The sequence below is a fragment of the Erpetoichthys calabaricus genome, chromosome 12, assembly GCF_900747795.2.
Source record: "Erpetoichthys calabaricus chromosome 12, fErpCal1.3, whole genome shotgun sequence".
Classification (NCBI taxonomy): Eukaryota; Metazoa; Chordata; class Cladistia; order Polypteriformes; family Polypteridae; genus Erpetoichthys; species Erpetoichthys calabaricus.
Genome location: NC_041405.2, coordinates 5,214,853 through 5,242,305, shown reverse-complemented (window position 1 = coordinate 5,242,305; position 27,453 = coordinate 5,214,853). Strand labels below are relative to the sequence as shown.

Below are 27,453 nucleotides of genomic sequence, written 5' to 3'. Positions count from 1 at the left end.
TGAGAGTATCCTACTTTGATGGTAGTGTAACCAAATGACTAAAGGTACCAGGTCTAAAACTCTCCACTAGAGCACAATGCAACCCTCAGGATGTGCCTTTATTGATTTCTGGTCTTCATGAAATCCAACTTTAAATGGTCCACTGCCTATAAAATTATAACATCAGAACAATTGTGACGAGAACGGGCCATTCGACCCAACATGCTCGTTCATTCACCCATTCGTCATTTTTTTTCTCAAGACCCAGTCTTGTCCTCACAGGTGGTGCAGTGGTAGTGCTGCTGCTTTGCAGTAAGGAGATTGTGGGTTCGGTTCCTCCCTGTGTGGATAGCGCTTTGAGTACTGAGAAAAGCGCTATATAAATGTAATGAATTATTATTATTAATCTTGCTCAGTCTTAGAGTCTTTGAGACCCCATCCATGATGAGGTGGAGGTTCATCTTGGAAAACAGTCATAAGGTGTTGGGAGTGGGGAGGTCCTCCTAGGAGAACCACCACTGATCATCAACGTCTGTTGCTTAACCTGCCCACAGTGACCCATTGTGAGACTATTTTGCAAAATGTGCACGACATTGAATACAACGGAGAGTCACAACCCAGAGTGACCCAACAGATGCGACCAGTGATCCCAAACAGGCCGTGATCTGTAGTTTAAGAACCTGTGATCTCGATGGTCCAAAATTAACATCAAGTTGAGATCTGAAGGTCTCTAAAGTCCAACTCTCCACCACACTAACTGGTCACTTACTCCATGTGACAATGGTTCCTTACATGAAGACCTCCCATCATGTATTCAGATCTAACCTTTCTACTGTAATACTTTATGACATTAAATGTCATCAGTTCAGAGAACCATAGTCACAAGTAGTGTGGTAGACAGTAGGACCTTAGAGACTTTCAAAACTCGACTTGATGTTATTTTAGAAGAATTAAGTGGATAGGACTGGCGAGCATTGTTGGGGTGAGTGGTCTGTTCTCATCTAGATTGTTCTTTGCTCAATTCTGTATACTGTTCAAGTCCTTTTGTTTATCTTGCCCTTCTACCTAGCTTTGGTATCATCTGCACTCTTAACCAGCTTATTGATGATCAATTCATGTACAGGGTGGCCCATTTTTATGTATATGATTGAGCCTACCTGCTCCTCTTTGCTTACAAAACAATACCACTAATTTCGAATTTTGTGTTAATTCTTGTGATGGTTAGCACACTAGGGCCACCACCTTCAAACTCAGCTGCCACCCTCCGTTTCACCACCGCAGTATAAATGCACACAATGTACGCACTGCTCTAGCGACAATCATTTCGCCGCCATTCTGTATGTGAACAGAGCAGGGGTTGCCTGGTCCAGCACATTGTTACTCCCATTCTCAGGCTACACAGTGATGCTGTTTTCGATACTTTTCACACAGTAGTTTAAATGCTACAGTCTGTGAAATACCCTATGCATAAATATGGGCCACCCTATATAGTAAAAAGAGTAGCAGATGCAGCACTGACCCCTGAGGGCCAAAACTTTAGAATTGATTTGTAATACTTTATTAATCCTTGAGGGGAAATTGGCTTTTCCCCATGAACTTTGGAGGTCAGATAGGACTAATCCCTAATTCTGAAGAAGAGATCCTCACTTGCTTCCTGCGTTTGACGCAGTTTTGTACCCACCTACATACCGCACCCTTAAACTCCCATTTCCTTTAGTTTGATCATCAACTTTTTATGTGGTAGCTTATCAAAAGCCTCCTAAAAATCAAGATAAATCAGACCACACACCACCTCTCTTATCATCTGCTTTTGGCACTACCTCATAAAATTTCATCATATTAGTCAAACATGACCTTCCCCGTCTGAACCCATATTGATTGTTCGCTAACACACCTATTCTCGTCATGTGCTGCTGGATCTGTTCCTCAATAATTGCTTCCATTTATTTACTTGTGATGCACGTTAAGCTTGCTGGCCAATAGTTACTTGGATCAGCCCAATCACCTTTTAATATAGTGGATAATATTCACTAGTCTCCAGTCTTTAGGAATGTTCCAAAAAGTGTGTACCAAGGGTTTATATACTGTATGTACTCATTCTCCTCCATAAGCACATACATGTTACCTGGTCCTGGTGGTCCTGGTGATCTGTTAGTGTTTCCCCGTGTGGGGGTCCTAGGGTGACCTTATGCTCCCTTATTATGTAGGCCTTAACAAAATGTCTGAAATCACATACTTTTCCAGCCCTGACAGGGACTGTAGTTCCCTTTCACATCTATAACCCCAGGTTACTTGATAGAGTAAAAGAAAAGGCAAGAGAAAGAGCTGCACTTTTAATTATATATTATGATAAAAAGATTTACTATAACTATCGCCGTATAAATGACATAGAATGTGGCTTTGCAAACCAAACAATAAGACCCGATCATGCCAGATGCGCAGTTTCAAGTGGCACATAAAGTTGTAGTCACACTTGATTCTTTCTGATCAACTCATTCCTGGTCATCTCTCTTGTGGCCATCATTACTTTTATTGCCCCTCTGCAGCTCCTGACACACACACACACACTCACACACACCTCCTGGACACTTCCCCAATAAAACATCTGAGACACAGTTTTATTCCTGCCAGCATTTCCTCCCATTTTAAATTAATGTTCAAACAAGTAACTCATAAACGGGCCCTAGGAGCTCTTCTTGTTAATGAAACTCTGATCAATTCTCCCTCTAACAAAAGATCTTATTTGATCTTTGAAATTCTAGAAGCTGCCAAGCAAGCACTGGTCCATGAGACTTCCTTGCATTTTCTTCAGAGTTGTATTTGGTTAGACAGTTAGAAAAACAAAGTATATGCTAGATGACATTCCCCAGTACTGTTAGATTTCAGCCTATTTAATCTCCGCAGCTCTTCGCTCTCTACAATTTCCAAATCACTCAGTACCTCCTTAGTAGTCCCTGTTACTGCTGAGAGGTTATGCACTTCCTCACATGTGAAGACCTCAGAAAAATGCAAGTTTAGAGCATCTCCTATTTTACTGTCTGTATCTTTTAATTCCTTCTTACTATTCTTGATCAGTGTTTCCAGATCTGCGGTTTTCTCTCCCAGTTGGGTTATTTTTGATCGTCGTCTGTGGGAGAAAATGGGCTTTTGTGGGTTGTGGTTTTTTGGGCTCCTTTTTGAAAAATAACAGGCTATTTTGGGCTATATCTTATCATGTTTTTTATCCATCTGGCACCCCTTCCCCTGTCATTCACACTTGTATATGTTCTTTACCATTATAAAGTCTCAAACCGTTGTGAGATTCTGTCACTCTGAAGGGACCCACCCTACTCGGGCTTTGATGGTGTGTACTTAACCCTCTTGGTCTGACACCACCCCCCACTTTCCAGGGCGTCATTTTGTCTACCTCAGGCACTGGGCTAGTTTACTTGGGCAAATTCTCTATTTTTGAGCTTTCATTGGGGTTATAATTTTTTTAGGAACCTGAGAACCCTGTTCCTGGTGCACTTCACCTCCTCCTTGAATATTGAAAGAATCCCTTTGGGTCATTTTTCGCCATTTCAACAATATTTCTCACCAACTGCTTCTTTCCTAATGCTCCTTTTCACCATCATTGTCACGCCCTCATATGCCCTCAAATTGAAAAGAAAAACAGTTTATCGGCTGGTGTGTGGAATCCTTAAGGTTTACCTGATCTCCAGTAAGATTCTGCACTCTCTCCCAGAGTTTCCCAGAATTGTAGAAGATGTCCACCATGCCTTTGTGTTTGTATCTTGGAGCACCAGCTATGACCAGGGAGGCCTTCCCTAGGTGGCCTACTGCTATGGAGTATCCTGCAATAAGAAAGATATGCAAACACACTAAGAGAAGAAGGCCAAACACATCTGGGCCCCTAGCCATCACTGACCAAGGAAACACAATATTAAAGTCCCACTAATGTATGTAACCTAATCAACATGGTCCCTGCCTCTCATTAACGTGACTTCTGCAGAATTAGTGTTGTTCCACGATGAAGAATGATGGAACTGAGGAAGACTCAATGTGTAAGGAGCCCAAGCTTAATCAAGCCCAACCATTTATTAAAAGCAGAACAAATAAATGACGTTTGCAGAATCACTACAATGACTTTCTTACTTCCTATCATTATGGGTCATTCACTTATTTGGTTATTTCTTTGATTTTATTACAATGACATTTTAGGCCAATATTTTCACAATTGTCACCATTTTGTGGCTGTTTTAATTGCTTATAGTAATTATGTTTGTTCATGGTCACCCGCATCCCTGTTAAATCTTCCGTCTGAACAGGCCTTATGTATCACTAAAGCCCTAGTAAAATAGGCAATGCCCACTTCGTCCTGCATGGCACATGATGTCTAACTGTGAGAATATGACAAGACTATAAACATCCCGGAGCCTTTTAACCTCCTTTTGCCAAAGAAATGAACTCACCAAGGTAGGTGTCCTTGTCAGGGGCCATGGGAAGAATGACTGGAGTTTTCACGTCAGGCTTCATCTCTAGAACTGAGCCAGCCCAGTCCGAGGTCCCAACAGCTCCCAGAAACAGGCGGTCCTACGGGTAAGAAAGTTCTTTTTAATCAACACCAAAAGTCAATAAGAGGAGATGGGGTCAGAGGAGATTCAAGCACACGGGTAATCTTCTGAACTGGTACATTTTGACTTGGTTTGATATCATAACCTGCTTGTAGTGCTGGTGGATACCATTAGGGGGCAGCAGTTCATCATTGTAACCTCATATAAGTAAGTAAGTAAGTAAGTGAGTGAAGTTTATTGTCATTCATACCATACAATAGTACAACAACGGATGCATTGCTGAACGAAATGGCGTTTCTCCAGGCTCAATGTGCAGACATAAAAGACAACATACAGACGTTACAAACATTTCACTTCTTACACAGAAAGTAGGTAAGACAGCACAAGATAGCACAAGGCAGCACAGTACAAACAATAAAAACAAAAGATATATATAAATGTAAGCCAGTCAGTGGGTGAAATATAATATGAAAGAAAATATTGCACATCGTTTCACAGTGATTGTGATATTGCACTATATGGATACAATATTTATACATAATATATACAATATAGACAATGTAATATTGTACGATATTACAATACAATATAATGTAAACTTAAGACCTATTTGTGGTAATAAAGTGCACAGTAAGTAAGAGAGCAAAAGGACAAAGGTTATTTAACAGAGTTTAGTATTCTGATGGCCTGGGGGAAGAAGCTCCTGTTAAATGTAATGAATTATTATTATCTATATATATAAAATTCACTAAGTCCATGGCAAGCAAGACACACGCAAGACAGCCCCGCCCACCAACAATTCACTAAACAGCCGACCATGGTGCGAGAGCGAAAGCATTTGCCAAGAATGTGTTCATTAATCAAGAATGAAAGTCGGAGGTTCAAAGAAGATCACATACCGTCGTAATTCCGACCATACATGATGCCGACTGGCGATCCGGCGGTGTTATTCCCATGACCCGCCGGGCAGCCAACCGGGTAACCAAAGTCTTTGGGTTCTGGGGAGGGAGTACGGTTGCAAAGCTGAAACTTAAAGGAATTGACGGAAGGGCACCACCAGGAGTGGAGCCTGCGGCTTAATTGGACTCAACACGGGAAACCTGACCCGGCCTGAACGTGGCTCAGAGGTGCATGCGACTGAGGCGTTGTGTGGAAAATGAACATTCAACGTGACTCACAAGTGCATGTGGACTGTACAGAGACGAAAGCAGTTCAGGTGAGGAGTTGGTGGTGGACACATGAGCAGGCAGTGAGTACTGAATGATGACTAAGAGATGACTTAAGAAATCGGCAGACTAGAATGGCGGGGGCGGAATGGGCGTCAGACGATCGAACTTGCCTATCTAGAGGATGTAAATGTCCTAACACGGGTTCCGTAGGTGAACCTGCGGAAGGATCGTTACCGGTTGTGCCGACCCGTCGTTGGATGGTTAGGACTCGAAACCTCTAAGCGCCCGCTTCCCCGCCCTCTCTCCAGAGTTCCATCTTTGCATTCACTTACAGTCGTATCCTCAAACCCACCCCATTTGGACAACTGTGTCTTTCAGGAAGTTTTCACCCATCAATACATAATTATGTGGCGTATGCTACACCGCTGGTTGGCTAGTTATTATTAAATCTGGCCGTTCTGCAGTACTGCGGTAACATTTTCCAGAGGGCAGAAGTTCAAACAGCCCATGTGCCGGATGTGTGGGATCTTTTATGATCTTAATGGATCTGCTCTGGCAACGTGAGTAGTGTAATTCTTGAACAGATGGGAGTGAGGACCCGATGATTTTCTCCGCTGTCCTCACCACTCTTCGGAATATCTTCTGTTCAGCGACAGTGCAGCTACCATACCAAGCTGAGATGCTGCTGGTCAGTATACTTTCTATAGTGCCTCTGTAGAAAGTTGTGAGGACAGGAGAGGGAAGGTTTGCTCTTTTCAGCCTTCGGAGAAAATGAAGTCGCTGTTGTGCCCTCTTGACAAGAGGAGTAGTATTTGTGGTTCATGTCAGGTCATCTGTAATGTGCACTCCCAGATCCTTGGTGCTTCTCACTGACTCCACACTGTTTCCATGGATTGTAAGTGGCCAGTTTGGCATGTGCTTTCTCTTGAAGTCAACGGTGATCTCTTTTGACATTTAGCACCAGGTTGTTTTTTCCACACCAGGTAATGAGTTTGTTGACTTCCTCTCTGTATGCGGAGTCATCGTCATTACTGATGAGGCCCACTACTGTTGTGTCGTCTGCGAATTTTATGATGTGATTCGAGTTGTAATTGGTACAGCAGTCGTGAGTCAACAAGGTGAACAGTAGGGGGCTTAGCCCTGGGGAACCCCAGTATTCATGACGTACTGTCTGGGGTCTGTCTGTGAGGAAGGCTAAGAACCAGTTACACAGAGGGGTGCTGATGCCTAGTGGCTCCAGTTTCTTTACCAGGTGTTGTGGGAGGACAGTATTGAAGGCTGAGCTGAAGACAATCAAAAGCATCCTCACGTGACTGTTTTTATTTTCCAGATGAGCCAGTGTCAGACGGAGTGCAGTTGCTATGGCGTCATCAGTGGAGCGATTTGGGCGATATGCAAATTGAAGTTGATCAAATGTAGCAGGCAGTCGGGATGTGGTGTGATTTTTTGATCAACCCTTCGAAGCACTTCATCATGATCATATGATCAAATGCTTCCAAAGGCTTAACTAACCCATAAAGATAAGAAGAAAATAAAATTGGTATGTTTTATACTGTTAGTTATAAAAGAGAAGTGGCTGATCCAAAGGAAATCCATTATTCAAATTTTAGAACCTACTTTGAGTCATTGCACGGTGCACAGACAGGCAAATCCAAGCTCACTCATACACATCAAATTCAAGTACAGTCATGGGAAAAAGTAAGTACACCCCATGGAACATGCTGACGTTTTCAACATATTTGAACAGATCTTCATGCAAAACAGAGCCTTACAGATCTGCTTGAATAAAATCCCAAAGAAAAATGTGCCTTTTTCAATCATTTATTCAACCAAAATATCAAACGGTGTAACGGTCTACTGGATAAAAAGTAAGGCCACCTTTGCCCTCAGAAGCTGCTATCGCCCGCTTGAGCAGAAACGACTTCTAGTAGGTGTTTTGCATAAGTGCCCACCAGTCTCTGACATCAAATCGGTGAAATTTTGGACTAATCCTCCATGCCAAATTCCTACAGCTGCAAGGTGTTTGTGGGTTTTCTTGCACGTTCTGCTCATTTCAGGTCCTCCCACAGCTTTTCAGTTTGATTCAAATCAGAACTTTGACTAGGCCAGACCATAACTCTCTGTTTCTTCTTTTGGTGCCATTCCTTGGTAGTGTGCTTTGGATCAGTATGGTGTTCAAAGGTACATTCATAGTTCATCTTCAACTTACAAACAGATGGCCTCACATTCTCCTCAAGCACACTTTGATATGATTGACTCAATAACTCAACAAAACACGCTCAAGGCACCAAGCTTCACAATTGGCGTGATGTCCTTCTGGTCAGATGCTGTCTTTCAGTTTGCACCAAACATCTCTACAGTTACTGTGGCCAGACAACCCTGTCTGTGATTCATCTGTCTAGAGCACGTTGTCCCAGAAGGCCTGGTCTTTGCCTAGGCGCTCATTGGCAAACTGCAGATTTGCTCTGATGTTCTTTTTGAGCAACAGAGGCTTTTTCATGGCACACCTTTCCTTCAGTTCACATTTGTGTGGTCTCTTTCTGAACATTGATGCCCACACTTTGACACCAACTGTTGCAAGGTTTACCCCCAGATCTCAAGCTGTTCTTGCAGACTTCTTTTAGTATCAAACGGTCAGCTCTTGGGTTGAATTTGCTGGGTCATCCAGTCCTGGACAAACTAGAAGAGGTTACAAATCCATGAAACTTGTAGATGGTTTTCCTTTCATTAGAATGATTGAATTCAAATCATTTGATGATCTTTTTCAAACCCTTTCCAAGACCTTCTTTCTGAGGGTCTTTGAGAACTCCTTTGATCTTGACATGATGACACCACACATGTCAATAAGATAGAGAACAGCAGACCCTCAATATCTGGGTCAGATTAAATGAAGACAGTCAGGTCCACCGGCAGACTACCTCAGGAGGTCCTACTCATTGGGACCTCATCAGGAACGCCTGATTCTTATTTGATGGATTTGCAGTGGTGAAAAATGGAGGGATGAACTTACTTTTTCCATATGACAAATCTGCATTTTGGCTTGTTTAGGTTATGAGGATGAATACGCCATGTCAGTTTGACGTGCTATTTGCTCACATACTGTAGATCACCGTTATCTGTAGGCACTGTTTGCAGGAAGATCTGCTGTTTGCCTGTTGAAGCAGGTTGAAAAAGTCAACCATTTCCATGGGATGTACTTCCTTTTTCACATGTCTGTAGGCCCTAGCGCTAGATTTTATTGACTCATTGTTGACCATGACTTTCGATTCGGGTTTAGCATTTTGGTTTTGGTACCGCAATAATTTTCCTTTGCTACAACAACCCTCTCTGCCTGTTCTCGCCTACGATTTTCAGCTTCTGTTTTCATCTCTTGGGCCTTTTTGCACAAATTAGTCTCCAGAGACCCTGACTTGACAACTTCATAATTTGCATAGCACTTCCCATAAACGTAGTCTCAGAGTTTGGGACAAAGGTGAGAGTCACAAAGAGCCAGGTCTGGAAAGTACAGTGGGTGATGCGTGGCACCTCCCTTGAAATTCTTGTGAAGGCGAGATGATCAATGTGTTTTCTTGACACTTTACCCTGAGAGGCCAGCGTATGTGAACATTTTAAGGTAGGTCATCGATATGAACCATGTATTCAACATCAACGCCACACACATGATCTTGCTGGCCTGGCCTGGAACTTTAATTTCTTTGGTTTCCTTTCATGGTTGGAACTGTTGTGAAGACTCTGGGACATAATGATGTTTCCCATGTGATTTCTAGTCTTATAATCTGACATCCGAAAGGCAATGAGATCCAGCAGTCATTTGGTGTGACATGCTGTCCTGCGCCAAGTCATAAAGTGTGATGCTGGTCTTATGGATAAACAGACAGATTTATACATTTTTACTTTCTTGTATACGAAGTATAGGGAAAGTATTGTAATCGTCCAAAAATTCGACTTCAAGATTTTGATGAATCTCGACGTTTTAGACCTCCCTGAGTCCGATTTACTTTCTCGTTAGGAAAGTATTGGAATCGTCCAAAAATTTGACCTCGAGATTTTCGATGAATCTCAATGTGTTAGACCTCCCTGAGTCCGATTTACTTTCTCGATAGGAAAGTATTAGAATCGTCCAAAAATTTGATTTCGAGATTTTGATGAATCTCAACGTTTTAGACCTGCCTGAGTCCAAAAATACCATTTTTTGGAACTAGGTCTGTGTGTCTGTCTGTCTGTGTGTGTGTGTGTGTGTAAACATGATAACTTAAGTACGCTTTCACTTAGGTCAACCAAATTTTGCATACATAGGTACAAAATGTAGATTTCTATTAGCTTCTGAACTATTCCAGCTAACCGGAAGTGGTACTTTTTAATTCGTGCAGCTGCAGAGTCCGATTTATTTAACTTTGCCTTTTTAATAATTGTTCGATATATTATTAATTTGATTTGAATTGTTTATGATGGTTCTTTAATGTACATAATATCTTCTTATATAATACGCTATCGTGGCTGTTCGTTTGTCTGTCCCGGATTTTAAATCACCTGTAGTTCACAAACCGTTTGAACTATTGACCTGAAATTTGGTACACATACACTACGTGACCTCTACTGTCCGCTATTGGGGTGATAATTGACCTCCGAGGTTATTCCTCTTTTAATTTTCATTTTATTTTATTGTAGAATCAACTCTCGGCAGTGGCCCACAGGGAGGCCGTGCGGTGCATGTGTACGGGCGCCGTTCTTATCCCTACCAGCTTCACCGTGAAGACTTAAGTGCCAACATAAGTGAAAAATTAAGAAAAACGTACTAAGTAATTGCAACACAAACACTGACTTAAACAGTTTTAACGCAAAAAGAAGACAAGACGCGGGTCTCTAGGGTGGAGTCAAGAAGAAGAGCTACTCAGGAAGCAGCAAGCGCATCAACCTCTGAGTAAATGAATGCTAAACATACAGAGAGAGAGGATGAAAACAATAAGTCAAGTGGATTCACTGCACGTTATCATGCAGTGTGCCGTTACTGGTAAGTATATAATCCTTGTCTTGCGATTTACTCCTCAGATATCCATCCCCATATCTGAGTATATGAGAAAGTTGAGGGGAGACCACTCCCGATGTTTTAGATTTTAGTCTGTTCTTACGTTTTAATTGTTTTGTTTCTTAAGTCTTGAAGATAACTGTGAGGAGGTACGTTTACCATACCCTAAAGCTGAACACCGGCATAACTGGTGAAAGTATTGCCACCATTTTGGATTGTAAGAGTGTTCTCACCATCATGGAGTACCAATGGGTTTGAGGTTCCACCGTTTTATCTGCTTTATAGGTTTTGAGGCTTGTACAGTCATTTTGGTCATGTGCTCAGAGCATTCAGATACTTAAAATGAACAGAATACACTTTTGTCCATGGTTTCCTCCCAGCATCTGAATCCTACTCAGAATCTTCAAAGATATTTGTTTAATTCATCGTTTAGAAGAATATTAAGTGTATTAAATGCCACTTCATGATTTACCTCAGCATAGGCTACGCTGAACCCGCTCTGTGACATCTCGTTTACAAAGGACCTGCTGTCTGCGTTCTTCTCACCTGCACAAAATAAAAATGTCACGGTCATCTGTTTGCTGATTGCTGTTTCCTTAACTTTCACCCCAAGGTTCTCCATCTACACTTTGAAATCAGGGCACTGATTAGCCGGCTGCATAACATGTTAGCAATTTAAAAGCCTTTACGCAATTTCTTTCATCTGCAGGGAACAGAATAAGGTTGAGGTGCTCTCTACACATTAATTGGTTAATTGAACTGATGGAGCATTGTAGTGAAAGGCATTACAACTGCTGTAGGAAGTCTGTCCACAACAATCCAGAGCTCAGATGTGATTCTGTTCGTTTTGCCCACATCATGGTGTGACACCAAGGCTGTGGACCACTCCGTTGTTCATGATTTTTTTTTGGCCAACTCATCTTTCATAAAACTTTACTGCTGAAATAACATGTAGGAAAACTTATCAGAGACGTCTCTTACCTTCAATGTTGTAGATTTTAGCCTGCAGGTTGTCCAGGATACCTTTGAGGCCTTTGTAGTTGTCAATATAGAAGGTGTTGTTGTTTCTGGGTTCAGAAGCCAGGCTCTTCAGATTTTCAATCTTCACATTGCCAATCTGTAGAGGAAGAAGTACAGTTTTCTCACTCTTGTAAAGGACTCAAGGATGGTGAGTGGGCACCTGGAACCCAATTATTATGATGAGGACATCTTAAATGATTTTTACCCCAATGACATATCTGATGATGTGTTTTTCGTCCAGACGTTTGGTCACGTAATTGTAATCATCGTTATAGTCAGTGGGGTCCCCATCTGTGATGATCAGCAGCACTTTGGTCGCATTCTCTTTTGCTCCATATTTGGTGTTGTACAGAAGATTTCCACTGAGGAAATAAAAAACAGAAAGTGGTAGGAGGCCTTAAACTGGTCCACCATCTTCTAAACCTTCCTTCAACTTTACTTACATCGTGTAATCCAAGGCGTTGTGTGTGTTGGTCAACTGCTTCATATGCTGCACATTGGCCAGGAGTTTCTCCGGGTCTCTAATTTCCTGATAGCTGGAAAAATTGAACTCTGTGCGAACATCCGAAGAGAACTGCACTGCAGCAAACTGCATGAAGACACAACACAAGAAATCTGTCACCTATCCCACAGTGGGTGGGTCAGCAGAAATAGCCATTGTAATCGATGTAATGACCGCCCTCCCCAGCTGTAGTAGTGGGGTGGCTGTGCAACTGGAGAAACTCAATGAAGTCTAACATCACCTGTATGGAAGTGTTGGTCAAGTTCTTCATGATGTCAATGATGAAATTCTTGTTGTTTGTGAAATCATCACCCTTAAGACTTTCAGAGCCATCAAATAGAAATACCAGGTCAATGTTGCGTTTGGTGCATTCTGGGAAAAAAACAAGTCAAGGAAAAGAATGAAAGAAGAGCCATCACTCTTAGTATAGTAGTATCATATCAGAACTTCTCACACTGAGCACCTGCTCATGTCTGAACATTGGTTGAGTCTAGTTTGGTGAAATTGAATTAGCGTCCCATAAAGTGAGTCTCAAATTTATTGGACGATATTTTATGCCATTACTTGAGTTACTTATAAATTGGGGTTGCTAGTGCATTTTCAATGTCATTCCTTGTTTCATGTATCCCAATTGAAACCTGGTCATAGGCAGTATGTTGGTCCTTAAATGCTTTGGCACCTAAATGTGCAAGTGAGGGGCCATCAGGAATTTGAAATCTGTAAAATTGTGGGTTGTAGAAAACATCGGGTTAGAGTGGAACATTCAGTGGATTGGTGTAGTTCTGGCCATGACGAGTGGTCCTGGGCTTCCTCTCGACATTTTCATGCTGCTCATTTGCTTGCGAAATTTCATTACCTTTTCCCTTCTAAGCCTGATGGTTGTGTCCAGAGTGCACACCATGGTGGGATGAGATGAGATTAATAAAGTTTATATAATCTAATCTAATATTATAATAAGAACTAGCCAACCCGTGGCGTAGCATACGCCGCATAATTATGTATTGATGGGTGACCACTTCCTGAACGACACAGTTGTCAGTACTTGTAGATTAAGGTGTAACGGGTCTTCGTTGTTGACGCTTAATATAGCTTGCGTACTGAGATGTTCTGGAGTCACAGTTGAGAAACACTTTCTTAATGTCTTTTAAGCACAGGGGAAACAATGAACATGTGAAACATCCGTAATGTAATAAGCCACCAAGTAAAGTAACATTGCAACAATGCTATCTACAGAAGTGAAAGCCAGACGTCTTTCCTGGTTTGGGCTGCTTTTGCAGTGTTACCCCTTGTGCATATTAAATCTTGAAATCCTTCGAGTAACTAATTAACTAACTAACACCAACCCACCCACACACACAGCTTGTGTAGAAGGTCAGCTGCTGAGAGAGCGCCTCGACTGTTGCAGGGCCTGCATCGGTGAAGCAGGTGAGACGCTAATGAAACAGGGGCACAGGGCTTATTGGTTTTTAAAGACTGCTTCCTTCATTGTGTTTTGAGAGGGAAACATACAATTGTCCGTGACTGACAATTGGAGGACCGCCGTGGCACGCTCATTCAGCAATTCACATCCGCGACAAACATGCCTCTTCTTACGTGGCCCTGCCGCGTCCACCCTCGTTCTCAAAGCATACACACCGCCTGGTCATGTGCCCGCTCACAAGAGCAACTCACAGAGACCATGGCGTGTAAAACAGTTTGCGATGGTGGTGCGTGCGTCACATCTTTTTGAAAGTTTGGCCCTGTGCCTTATTAATTGTCATCGCAAAGGCAAATCTAACAGGAAATTGTCTTCGTGTAATAGTAAAAGGCAAATTATCCGCGACAAACAAACTGTTTTACATGCTGCATACCAACCCGCAGCGTAGTATACGCCACATAATCACGCCGCTTTTTTAATGTTTTTTAAGCAGAGGGAAAAAAATGAACATTTGCAAAATCCGTAACGCCGCTTTCAGTAAGTACAATGCACACACGTTTAATTTGTCGGCCACTTTTTGCCAACCGTCTTTTCTGGTTTGGGCTGCTTTTGCAGTGTTGCCGCTTGTGCATATTAAATCTTAAAATCCTTCGAGTAACTAACTAACTAACTAACACCCACCCACCCAGCTTGTGTGAAAACAATGCGCCCGTTCTTTCATCATTTTGTTGCAGCCTATCAAAGACTTGCTGATCATGTTTTCTAGACTCAATATACATGTTGCAGGGCCTGCATCGGTGAAGCAGGTGAGACGCTAATGAAACAAACGCTCAGGGCTTATTGGTTTTTAAAGACTGCTGCCTTCATTGTGTTTTAACCTCAGTTTTAAAGGATTGTTTTAAGGATCCCATGGGATACCCCTCGCAAACTGTTTTACACGCTGCATATAGCCATTCACATCCGCGAGAAACATGCCTCAATGAACAGTCAACGTGGCTCAGAGATGCATGTGGCCTCTAGCACAGACGAACATAAATGACGCCATATTTTCCGAGTCGTTGTGTCCGAGTTGGTGGGCGTGGCTCTGCGAGTTGTCATTGTATCCAATGGTCTTAGAGTTTGTGGGCGTGGCTCCTTCCTGCGTGCGCCATGGGAGGCTTACTTGTCGGCGGCTTAGTGAATCCACATCCCTTCCGGCATGCTTTCCATGGGTGGCTACTTGTCGGTGGCTTAGTGAATTATATATATAGCTTATTTTTATTCTCATGTTTTGTGTATGCAATATGTCACGTGACTGCAGTCATCGCATCGATGACATCACCAGTCGTTAAATATAAACAGAGTGACATTTTCAGGTCACATTATCCCTTGATGGATAAGAAACAATCTAACATAGTTAGCTTGTTTGTTTTTGAAGTTGACCAAGTACTTGGCTCCATAATGGTTTTAAACTCATTTCTGACTTCCCTCGTGTTTAGTTTGCCTGATTTCTGTCGATCCCTTCGGTTTTGACAGCAAATTCTGTCTCGCATTCATCTCCAGGTCTTATCTCACTCTTTCTGCTCAGGATAATCCTTAGAGACTCGGTGTCTTGTCAATTAGGACTAATTGGAATGGGTTTTCGTGTCTACCACCTTCTGGAAGTCCACAGCAATATCAGAAATGGTTAGAATGAGAGCCACTATGCTCAGGTCTGATCACGTCTGCCAGGCCTCTCTGTCTAGCATATTCTGCAAGTCAGCAGATTAAGGTTCTATGAGATCTCAGTCTAGTAAATTAAGTCAGGTTTAATTAAATATCACAAACAGTACTATGACCAAGTCTAGTCAACCCTTATAATTTTATTCCCTTCCGTAAATGAAGAGGGTTGGATTTCGTGAGCTCTCATTGTAATCGATGACCTGAGAGTGGGCCACATGTCAAAACATTCATGAAGGGTAGAACTTCCAAAATCTCATAAGGTTAGCAGGACTTCCTCTCATTAAATTGGAATGAGCTAAAGTGGGACCTGATCTGGTCAGTCTTGACCAGTCCACGAACCTATCACTATCACCCCATTCAGAAAGTTGGGTCCATCTACATCCCTGGGAGATCAGCTGTGCCATATCGCCTTAGTGGTCTCTGTATAATCAAAATCAGATAAATCTGCATGTGGTTTATCAGGGAGAGTCATCCTCAACATCTACAGTATGTCAATCTGAGTTCCTTGAGTCAGAAACGATCAGGTGTTAAAGCTCAGATGAATAACTGCGGATAACAAACTCAGAGCTTGAGGCCTACTCAGGTCTTAGTGAGGATACCTTCACCAGTAATAGACAGTGGTCATTTACCTGCTTGGAGTGGACAAGTTTGATGAGATCTTAGGAAGAAATGAAGGGAACATCTCAAGTATGATTGCCATGAGGTCAACTGACTAGTGTTTGGCAAGGTCTCCATGCATTTAAAAATCATCTGGGATCAAATATCTTACAAATTAGCGGGGCGGCTTATGGTGAAGTCTCAATGAAGTTAATGTCTTTATTAAGGCCGTGAGGGTTCAGCTTATACAGACCTTGGTAAAGGGGTGTAACCGTGTCCTTCTCTATGAGATTGAGCCCCTTGTCGTAGGTGTAACAGATTCCATTGAAGTACATGTTCTTGTCGCACTCGTGGGCCAACACAGGGCTGCAGGTCTGGAAAAGCAAGAGAATGGCGGATGGTCAGAACAGACACTCATCATTCATTTGGTAAGATGGAATTTTCAAGCTGGGGTCATCATGTTCTTTACGATAATTGGATAAAATGTGAAAATGGACAAAAAGCGCAATTGTAAGGTTTTTCAGCCAGTGGGTTACCATACTCACTGTGAGCAGAGACGAGCCGTTAGTAGACAGGGACAGGCCTACCGGCAAATTCTGTTCAGACCCTGAAATCAAGAAAATCAGAGGTTAGGGTCTGGAAGTGGACCAGGAGGCCTGACCTGACACCAACAGAGCATTGTGGACTTATACTGCTGGAGCTGTCAATGAAGTAGAGATCTATAGAGAGGGGCAACGAGGCTGAGATGGAGAGATGGAGAGAAGGAGAGCGATCCTGCCACTGTGTGATATCACACCCTCACAGTCCACGGATATTCAGTTCTCCTCTTTCGGTTTCACTCACTCGCCTACCTGGATTGTTTATGGACTGACAGTCTGCTGTTCCATTCATACACTTGAAGATTCCTCCAGCTCTGTCATTAGGGCTCTGCTTCTTGTGGGGGGCGCTGACAATAATCCTGCCATGAGACAAAAGTCACAAAAATAAGCCTCCCAGGACTTGACACTTGAACACAGTGAAGCCAGGGGATTGGACCTGCCATTGGGACCACCGGGCTCCTCTCTCCATGGATTGTGCTGTCAGGCCACAAACTGTTGAAGACAAAAACGAGTGATGGAGAAGAAGAGAGACCAAGTGAGCGGCCCAAATCACATCAACCTGCTGGCACCCACCACCCTAACCTCGCTATGTTTGTGAAAGAAAAGGAGGACAAACTAGAAATAATGGAGATGGCCAGGAGGAGAAACAGAAAAATAAACTGATAACAAGAATTAGTCCAATAAACCAAAAATCAAAGTTGAATCCAGAAAAAGGGTCTGCGGCAGTAGGAATGAATACGGAGAGCCACATGCAGACATTTATTTTGATTTAGAGTATCTGCAAACTTGGATGACCAGAAAGTGCAGAGAGTCGACCTTTTATCTCGTTACAGCGAAACATCCACACCCTGCACCTCTGTATGTCGTTGCATAGGAACCAGGGCCGGGACAAGGGTGAGGCAAACGAGGCACTTGTTGCACCAAATTGATGAAAAATGAAAATGAATAAATTGCAAAATAAAAAAAAAGAAAAGCCAATGTTCGTCCAATAGCTTAAAGAAACTAACGATTTGCATCGGACACTCTCTCGCACGGTGGCGCAGTGGGTAGCACTGCTGCTTCGCAGTTGGGAGACCTGGGGACCTGGGTTTGCTTCCCGTGTCCTCCCTGCGTGGAGTTTGCATGTTCTCCCCGTGTCTGCATGGGTTTCCTCCGGGCGTTCCGGTTTCCTCCCACAGTCCAAAGACATGCAGGTTAGGTGGATTGGCGATTCTAAATTGGCCCTAGTGTGTGCTTGTCCTGTGGTGGGTTGGCACCCTGCCCGAGATTGGTTCCTGCCTTGTGCCCTGTGTTGGCTGGGATTGGCTCCAGCAGACCCCCGTGACCCAGTGTTCGGATTCAGCGGGTTGGAAAATGGATCCTCCCCATAAACCCCTGGTTCTCGAGGGTAACATGAATTCCATTAGCCGGGCTGTTTGTGGAGTGGTCTGCCTAGGGAGAAGTAAGTCATTCACATTCTATATCAGGGATGTCCAGCTCTGGTCCTGGTGGGCCGCAGCGGCTGCAGGTTTTCATTCTAACCGCCTTCTTTAATAGTGAGCCATTTTTGCTGCTGCTGCTGAAGTGACTCGGACCCCCTTAGTTGTTTCTTTTTCCTTAATGAGCAGCCAAACAATAATGAGACACAAAATGAGCAGATCACCTGATAATAAAGTAAAGTGAGGGTCTCGGTCACGTTGGTCTGCTCAGGTCATCCAAACATCTCAATGGTGGTCTTTGTAAACACAGCAGATCAACAGAATGAGAGCAGCAACAAGTCCTACTATTCAATAACAGCTTTAATTAACAGCAAGAACTGGCGTCTCATTAAGAAACCGGTTGGAGTGAAACTGGTTGGAGTCTCACATTCCAGTTTAGCTGGTCACCTGTTGGCTCGTCTCACATCTCATTTCTGATTGGCTGCCATTTAATAAAGAAACAAATCCATTCAGAGGACTGAATCCTTAACAACAGGGCTTTTGAAATGAAGAGTAAAGAAGTTCATTAGCAGTGAAAACTGATTAGGAAAAGGATGAGAATGAAACCCTGCAGCCACCGCGGCCCACCAGGACCGGCTTTGGACGCCCCTGTTCTATATGTTTGTAAGATATGGACGCTATCCCGTGACTTGAGATGAAGACTGGACTCCTGTGTCTCTTTGGAGAGCCCTTTGTGTTGCTCACGGAGTCCCGACTGAGGCCCATGACCTGCATTGTGAGGGAGCATCAAGTTACGGCACTACGGCCATGTGTGGTGGTCCGGCTCGCAGGACCCTTGTTGTTGAGGACCCTAGTGGCTGGACCAGGCCAAGGGGACGCCCACGTAACACCTGGATGGACGGACTGGACCACACGTCATGAGCTTTATGGTTGTGTGGTGGGATAGCAACATGCTGTACCGGTGCCTGCCCCCCCCCCCAACCTGACCTGACCTTTTTGTTTCAGTTCCGTTTCCAGTTCTCATTGCGTTTTGAATTTTTTTTTTTTTTTAGTAAATCCCCCTTAGTTGGATTCATTTTATTGAAACATTTTTGTCCACCTAATCCTGCCAATGACCCTGCATGAAGACACAAACACCTCCTCGGCTCTGACGTTCTTATCAACAGGAAACATCACTGCAGGCGAGGACGCGATTAGATTGCAAAGTGCAAAAAAAAAAGTGTCTCATCATGTAGGTCTGTTTCACACAGGATGCGTTACTTTCTCACATTTATTTATGCCTTTTAATATGCAAAACCGAAGTGAAGACATCTCACGGCCAGAAAAAAAATCCATCAACCGGCAAGAAGACGTTTGCTCTCGTCCGATACGTTGATATCTGCACTCTTCTCCTTCCTGCATTTGTACGATCGTCATGTCAGCGTTGGGCTTCAGAGCAGAACTCCCCATATCCATCCTCTAAGGCTGATGTCACGTTACGTGACTTCTAGTCAGCGCGGGTGTCACATTTGATGACTGCAGCTGCTCATCTTCTTGGCTGAGAAGGTCAGATATGAAGACTGGCAACCACAGGACGTGTCAGATGAGCCCGACTTCCCAGCACATCTTCACACGCTCGCCCCCCTTTTTCAGACCCCCAATAGTGTGACACCTGACGGGGCTGCAGCTCACGCAAAGGGCTTCCAAGTGCGGGGACTTCATCCACAGTTTGGACCCCCTTTTTCTGTTGTATTACAGCCAGGCTGGAGTTCAAGTTCTTGTTTTATGTTGGTCTTGTCCATTTTGGATTATTTTATCAATCATTTCTGTTTTCATCCATCCATTATCCAACCCATTACATCCTAACTACAGGGTCACAGGGGTCTGTCGGAGCCAGTCCCAGCCAACACAGGGCGCAAAGCAGGAAACAAACCCCGGCAGGGCGCCAGCCCACCGCAGGGCACACACACACCATAGGGGCAATTTAGGATCACCAATGCACCTAACCTGCATGTCTTTGGACTGTGGGAGGAAAACCCACGCAGACACGGGGAGGACATGCAAACTCCACACAGGGAGGACCTGGGATGTGAACCCAGATGGGTCTCCTAACTGCGAGGCAGCAGCGCTACCACTGTGCCACCGTGCCGCCCTTCATTTCTGTTTTTTGAGATCAAATATTTATTGAAGTTTACATTCACAAAAATAGAAATAATGAGACCAACAGGTTTCTCAAAAGGAAATAATTGTAAATGCAGAAATAACAGTCAAAATACAACCCCACCCCGACCCACCCACAAAAGTTTCTCTGAGCAAAGCCTCGGAGGGAAACGCAGCTTGAACGTCAGACCCCCAGTGCGTCAGGATTTAAAGAGAAGAAAGAGGAGAGTGACAGCAACTGCCAATACATCGAAGGTTCAACACAGGAAAGGGACATGAAGGACACTCCAAAAACAAAAGATATGAGGGAAAACAAAAGGGTGATGTAGTTTGGGGGGCACTGATGGAAGTAAATTTAGGGTCAGTTCCTGACCCATTAGCTGCTTCTGTTGATATCTTCCTGTCATTTATGCAGTTCATGGACAGGGCATGATGGGAATTGGAGTCCCAAATGGTAGCCTTGTTGGGTTCCATGGGTACTGCCACGGGGCGCTACTTTGTGGCACTTCTGTTAGACCCCGAAGTGCTTCCAATGGCCTGTGTCCTGGCACCAGACGTACTCCTGACTCTAAGATAATAGAAGCTGCTTGACCTCATCCAGAAGAGATGGAGTTGGGAGGAAGAAGTGGAGGAAAAGTGGAGAGAATTGGAATTGTGATTGTGTTTATTAAGACGCCTTTGTAAAAGCAATTATTATTAATAAACCTTATCTTTACACCTGGGACTTACGTCTGCGAGGTTGTGCCTGGGTTTTAGGTAGGTGAATAGATAGATAGATAGATAGATAGATAGATAGATAGATAGATAGATAGATAGATAGATAGATAGATAGATAGATAGATAGATAGATAGATAGATAGATATTTTAGCGTAGTTGGCAGGATTAGATAGTAGATAGATAGATTAGATAGATAGATAGATAGATAGATAGATAGATAGATATTTAGCGTAGTTGGCAGGATAAGATAGATAGATAGATAGATAGATAGATAGATAGATAGATAGATAGATAGATAGATAGATAGATAGATAGATAGATAGATATTTTAGCGTAGTTGGCAGGATTAGATAGATAGATAGATAGATAGATAGATAGATAGATAGATAGATAGATAGATAGATAGATAGATAGATAGATAGATAGATAGATAGATAGATAGATAGATAGATAGATAGATAGATAGATAGATAGATTTAGCATAGTTGGCAGGATTAGATTAGATTGGATTCTTTCTCCCCCCAAACAGATCAGATTTTAGGTTTGTTCCTTTTATAAAAACTGCATTTGAGGATCTGACTCTTTGTGAGTTTCTTCCTGATTTTTTCTGCTTGTTTCTAAATCACTTTGTTGGCTCCACTTTTGTTTTCACTGATATTTTAAAGCTGGTAAAACATTTTAAGATGTTTTTGGGAAATAAATGTGGTAAGCACTTGCTTACCAGAGCGATTTCACGTCACTCCTCTGCTCTGAATTGGAAGAAGTGGACTAAGCATTGGATGGATGGATGGCTTTGTTCTGCGGTGCCTACCTGTGAGAAGTGATGCCAGCCAGGGGTTTAGTTCCGCGTGGAGCACAAACGTTTCACTTGACTTTTTAGGTGCCAGCTGTTTGCCCCAATATGAGTTTTATTGCTTAATTATTTGTTCCTTAGTTTGTTGGTTTAGTTTATGGTTTCTGATTAATTTGTAATTCACAGCAGTGCTTCTCGACCACTGTGGGCTGCGGGCTGCCGCCCGTGGCTTGCGAGTTGCTGTTGTTTTCAGTGGTAATGGGTGGTGGTAGGTCATGAGTGAGTCATGAAGTAAATCGCCGCCCTGATGATCAAGCTCAACAGACCAAAGATTAGAAAGCTCCAACGACAAAAGGGGAGACCCCTAATCCAACAACTTCACTTGACTTTCTAAGGTGGGGTCGGTTCAACTACCGCCGTCTACTTACTGAGGAGGACCCAAAACTGGGTTGTTACCCCACCAGGGTTGATTGTACATTTCTGAGGAGTTAGGTAAGTGACATAGAGAAGCAGACTTTGTGATCTCCACATCATTCTGGTTTATGCATCTCCACTTGGTAGCACCCCGGCTCCACATGTTTGTTTATGGGATCCTGAACCCGACTTAATGGCAGCTGACTGTCCTCATGCTTGCACACTCTGGCTTGTTCAGCCCCATGTTCTCGGTACTCACCATTTTTCATCATTGGAGTCAAACTGCCGCACTCTGTATCCAAACTGCTTGATGCCATTCTGGCGAAACATCTGTGGCTGCTGAACATCGATATTAAAGCCATGAGAGTCTTGGGCCACTGCCAGAGAAGAAGGAGAAACAGAGAAATGTCAGAGAGCTGAACCCAAAGGGAGCTAATCATCAGTATTCATCAGGAAGGACATCTGCAGGGGCTGCTGGGAAAAGATGGCAGCCTGTGCTAAGACCCTGTGGAGTCCTGTGTGGGTGTCATAAGCATGTGAGAGTGTCTGTGTGTGTTTTGTTTGTAGCTCTCATGGTGTTTAGTGGTCGTTCCATGTGTACACTGGATAGGGGATCTCGAGCATTCTGCATAGTAAGGAGTCAGACAGAGAATACAGATTCACCCCAAGATCCTACCTCTGGACTGGGAGGATAGAAAGTGTAGAGGGTGAGAGCCAAAAGAAAAGATGAGAGCTGAGGTGAAGTCAAGGGCGTGTCTCCCGAGGGTGTAACCGACGAGTTTATGATTTGGTCTAAAATACGATTTTATTAATTACAGTGACAGGTTTGAAAGGTCAGCCGTTCCACAGTATCTTGATCTGAGCTGCTGACACCAAAAACCTCGTTATCACTTCTTTGAAATTTCCTTGCCATTGATTTGATCTTTTAGGCCCCTGACTAATTCGTTGAAATTATAATATAGCAGAACCTCAATGTATGTGCACAAGCAGCAGAATGGAAATTGTAAGTGCCATGGTGGATGAACCGGTGTTCTTGCCCATCCGGGACGCCGTAACAGAAGGACAACATGAGAGGAGGAGCATCTCATCCGAAATACTTATAAATTTCTAACCCAATCGGGATAAAAGAATTAAGGGTGGACTGGGGGATTCTGAACAGTTGATAGATAGATAGATAGATAGATAGATAGATAGATAGATAGATAGATAGATAGATAGATAGATAGATAGATAGATAGATAGATAGATAGATAGATAGATAGATAGATAGATAGATAGATAGATAGATAGATAGATAGATAGATAGATAGATAGAGGAGTGGAGAAATGGAAGGAGACGTTGTGTTCATTGGAGATTGTGGTGTGGACTTTGAGAAAGAAAATTAAAAAAAACACATTTATTTTCACCCGGGACCATCTTGGTGTGATTATGTCTGGGGTTGGGGAACTTGGTGGCATCTTACTTGGAGGTCACAAAATATAAAATGGAAGCAAAAGACAACCAAAGTTAAAGTTGCTGCATGAGGTGACTTCCTTGATTCTTACATTGTGCAACGTGGGGGGCCACTCCCTCGATTGTCCCCTGCTGTGCTGGCATCTGGAAGGTTGCCATTTCAAATCCTGTCTGAAGGGATCAAACTCTGTTGGGCCCCTAAGCAAGACCCTTACCCTTGAAATTTGCTCCAGCGGTTACTGTACAATGTCTGACCCTCTGCTAAGACCCCAAAGACAATTTCCCCTCGGGGATTAACCAAGAATATCAAATCCTGTACTTCTTTTCATTTTCAAGCAGCAGTGCAAGAAAGAAGGAAACAACTACATTTGACTTTCAGTCTCTCGCAACCACAGCAGTGGGAGAAGAATCCCACACACTCTTGCTATGATTCACTCACAGTGGTACAAAAATGAGGAAGACGCCTCATGCCCCCCGCCACATTTTCGTTCGTTCAGATCTTACTGCACCATCTCACCCGCGGCAGGAGGATGAAGGAGAAGAAGAGAGATGCACTCCTGACGCCCCCATAATGCACTGCTCTGCATAGTTTCAGAATGTCCTTGCTCATCTTGGAATGCAGTGATGAGATGAGATTTCTCTTTGTCTATTTCACACCATGAGGTGACAAAAAGCGAGACGCAGTCCTTTCATGTTCTTTCTTTTCTCATCATAAAACAGCCCAAATAATTGCTCTACATTACTCATCACACGCTAGATGTTAAAAGGTGTTAATTTGTCATTTTTGTGGGTTCTAAACCCGGCTCTGTTGAACTGAAACAGGGTGCTTTGTGCACTGAGACTAAGCCACTGCTATGTGGACTTGGCGTATTTAGAACTACTGCACGTTCATAAGAGAAGCAACTGATTCATAGGCATATTGCACATGTGAATGTGTACGGGTTAAATTATGCATTGCAGAGGCAATTGAAGGGGCTGTGTAAGGAAAGCTCACTTTGTGCAAATTTCAGCTGTACACGATGCTTACAAACATGACCCTGGAGTTAAGATGAGAGTCTCCTGTATTCCCAAACCTCTGAAATGTTAACATCTTCATTTAGCTGCTTAGCAGACACTCGTATCCAAAGCGACTTACACAAGAGTTCAACACAATTGAGTCTCATCAGTCTGCTGGGGAGCAAGTGTGACAGGACAAGAGAACAAAATTACACATCACAAGCAGAGAACTCAGAGCAAAGTGTGCCAGCGAGTTATAATTCTTAGTATACAAAAAATGAACAGCTGAAGCCCACCAAACAAGGGCATCCCCAAATGCTTCTTAAACACATCCGAGGGGTCGGGATTTAGAATGGAGGTGGGCAGCTCATTCCATCAGCTAGGAGCTACCCATGAAAAGAGTCTGGACTGAGATATAAGGCCATGTGGAGGTTAATCAGCAGACCTGAGTTAATCGAGAAGGAGCAGAGGACCTCGCTGTATATAGGTGTATATAGGTGCTGACGCATGGTCTACTCAGTTGGCAAGCATCCAGGACTTGAACTTAATACATGCTACAGGAAGGCAATGTAGTGAGCTGAAAAGAGGAGTGACGTCTGCCCACATCAGAAAGTTGAAAACCAGATGCTCTGCTGCATTTTGAATCATCTGCAGTGGCCTGGTGACAGATGTCGATACTCCTACCAGCAGAGAGTTGCAGGAGTCCACATGTGACGTGACTTATGACAAAGCTTGGACCAGGTGTTGTGCTGCATACTCTGTCAGATACGGTCTAGTCTTGCGAATGTTGTATGGAGTGAATCTGCAAGACCGAGAGACCATTGCAACATGATCAGGGAAGAACCCTGGTCATTGATCACCACCTCAAAATTGTGTACAGACTTGGCAAGTCTTAAAGATAATGAGCTGAGCTGCACAAATATTGGGGTGCTGAATACATGGATGAGCTGGGATAACAAAAAAGGTCTGTCTGTACCAGGTCAAGCTGGAGATGATGCTCCTTCATCCAGGTTGCCATATCAGTGAGACATGCAGACGTTTTACTTGATACCGTGTGATCCTCTGAAGGGAATGGCAAGTACAGCCTTTATATCATTGACATAGCACTGATAGGAGAGGATGATAAGGCCCAGAGAGGACATGTTCAGAGAGAAATCATAACACAAACTCATTTCTCCTCTCCCTAATTCTCATGCTCCCTTTTCAAAACCTCTTCCTGTTCCTGAGAACTCTCCTCCTTTACCTGCTCCGCCTTATTCTTTCATCAAATCATAGATAGATAGATAGATAGATAGATAGATAGATAGATAGATAGATAGATAGATAGATAGATAGATAGATAGATAGATAGATAGATAGATAGATAGATAGATAGATAGATAGATAGATAGATAGATAGATAGATAGATAGATAGATAGATAGATAGATAGATAGATAGAACTTTTTTGTCCCCAGGTGAGAATGTTTGGCTTTTTACAGCCAATTATCAATGGCTCTCCATTACTCCTTATCCTCCTGGACCTTACAGTTGCATTTGATACGGTAGATCATAATATTCTCCTTCATCATCTTCACTATACAATTGGACTTTCTGGCATTGCTTTGGAGTGGTTTGAGTCCTATCTTACAGACAGGGCTGGGTATGTGGCCTTGGGGGGATGCTAAATCTCATACCCACACTGTCACCTGTGGGGTCCCACAAGGATCAGTCCTTGGGCTGACCCTGTTTAATATCTATATACTACCCCTGGGTCACATCATCCGCAAGCATGGAGTTTCATTCCGTTGCTATACCGATGATTCACAGCTCTATGTGAGACTGGATTCGACTTCTCTTACACCTCCATCAACTTTTTCCTCCTGCTTGGATGAGATTGAGGCCTGGATATCTAAGAACTTCCTCAAGCTGAACAGCACCAAAACTGAAGCTCTTTTAATTGGCACCCCCTATCAACTTCGTTCCTCTGTAAATTCTATCTCCTTTTCTGACCGTACCATTACCCTCTACCCTTCTGTTACAAATCTGGGTGTCAAGTTAGATTCCCATTTGTCATTTGATACACATGTCCATCACCTTTGTAAAATTGCATTCCTTCATCTGCAAAACATAGCCATACTCCGTCCCTACCTCTCCCTCTGTGATGCTGAAAAGCTGGTTCATGCCTTTGTCTCATCCAGACTGGACTATTGTAATGCACTCCTCATCGGGATATCTAACAAGAGCCTTCAAAAACTCTAACAAATTCAAAATAGTGCTGCAAGAATCTTGATGAGGGTGCAGAAATATGAACACATCTCACCAATCCTTCGATCACTTCATTGGCTCCCTGTCCATCTCCGTATCGAATACAAACTCTGTTTGTTTACTCATCAGTGTATTCATGGAAATGCTCCACAAGATCTTAAAGAACTCCTTATATTACAATCCTCTACCAGAAACCTCCGTTTTACAAATACCCACCGCCTCGCCCCCCTGTGACCAAACTTCATACAATGGGAGACCGAGCCTTTACAGTCGCTGCTCCACGGCACTGGAATGTTCTACCAGAGAGCCTGAGAACACAGCAGATTGTGGGCTGTTTTAAAAAACAGCTAAAGACTTTTCTATTTAGGAAAGCATATTAACAAGAATGCTATAATTATTGTTGTTTTATCTCTGTTTTTGTCTCACTTTGCCTTTGTTTAAACTTTTTATGTTGCACTTTGAGATTTACTGCTAATGTAAAGTGCCCCTATAAATAAAATGCATTATTATTATTAATTGTCTTTCTTCTTCTTCTTCTTCTTCTTCTTCTTCTTCTTCTTCTTCTTCTTCTTCTTCTTCTTCTTCTTCTTCTTCTTCTTCTTCTTCTTCTACCTATCTAATCACTGTTCTGCTTATTTAAGATCATCCCTATTTAAGATGGTGGCACCACAATACCTGCATTTGTGTATTGGCCTAAAGATTTTTTTTTGCAT

General features: G+C 43.1%; 1 protein-coding gene across 2 annotated transcripts in view; it reads right to left on the bottom strand.

The window, feature by feature from the left end:
* Window positions 1–27,453, bottom strand: part of LOC114661766 (integrin alpha-D-like) — a 78,843-nt gene that overhangs the window by 29,534 nt on the left and 21,856 nt on the right. Inside the window, exons 2-12 of one of the 2 annotated variants that reach the window (XM_028814956.2) lie at window positions 22,305–22,422; window positions 16,816–16,922; window positions 16,510–16,571; window positions 16,218–16,338; window positions 12,491–12,621; window positions 12,191–12,336; window positions 11,953–12,109; window positions 11,709–11,844; window positions 11,200–11,273; window positions 4,431–4,551; window positions 3,670–3,812 (exon numbers count right to left, since the gene is read on the bottom strand). In XM_028814956.2, the coding sequence (XP_028670789.2) occupies window positions 3,670–3,812; window positions 4,431–4,551; window positions 11,200–11,273; window positions 11,709–11,844; window positions 11,953–12,109; window positions 12,191–12,336; window positions 12,491–12,621; window positions 16,218–16,338; window positions 16,510–16,571; window positions 16,816–16,922; window positions 22,305–22,422 (1,316 nt within the window). The remainder of the gene's footprint in view (window positions 1–3,669; window positions 3,813–4,430; window positions 4,552–11,199; window positions 11,274–11,708; window positions 11,845–11,952; window positions 12,110–12,190; window positions 12,337–12,490; window positions 12,622–16,217; window positions 16,339–16,509; window positions 16,572–16,815; window positions 16,923–22,304; window positions 22,423–27,453) is intronic. The other variant, XM_051934707.1, reaches the window with a different exon arrangement.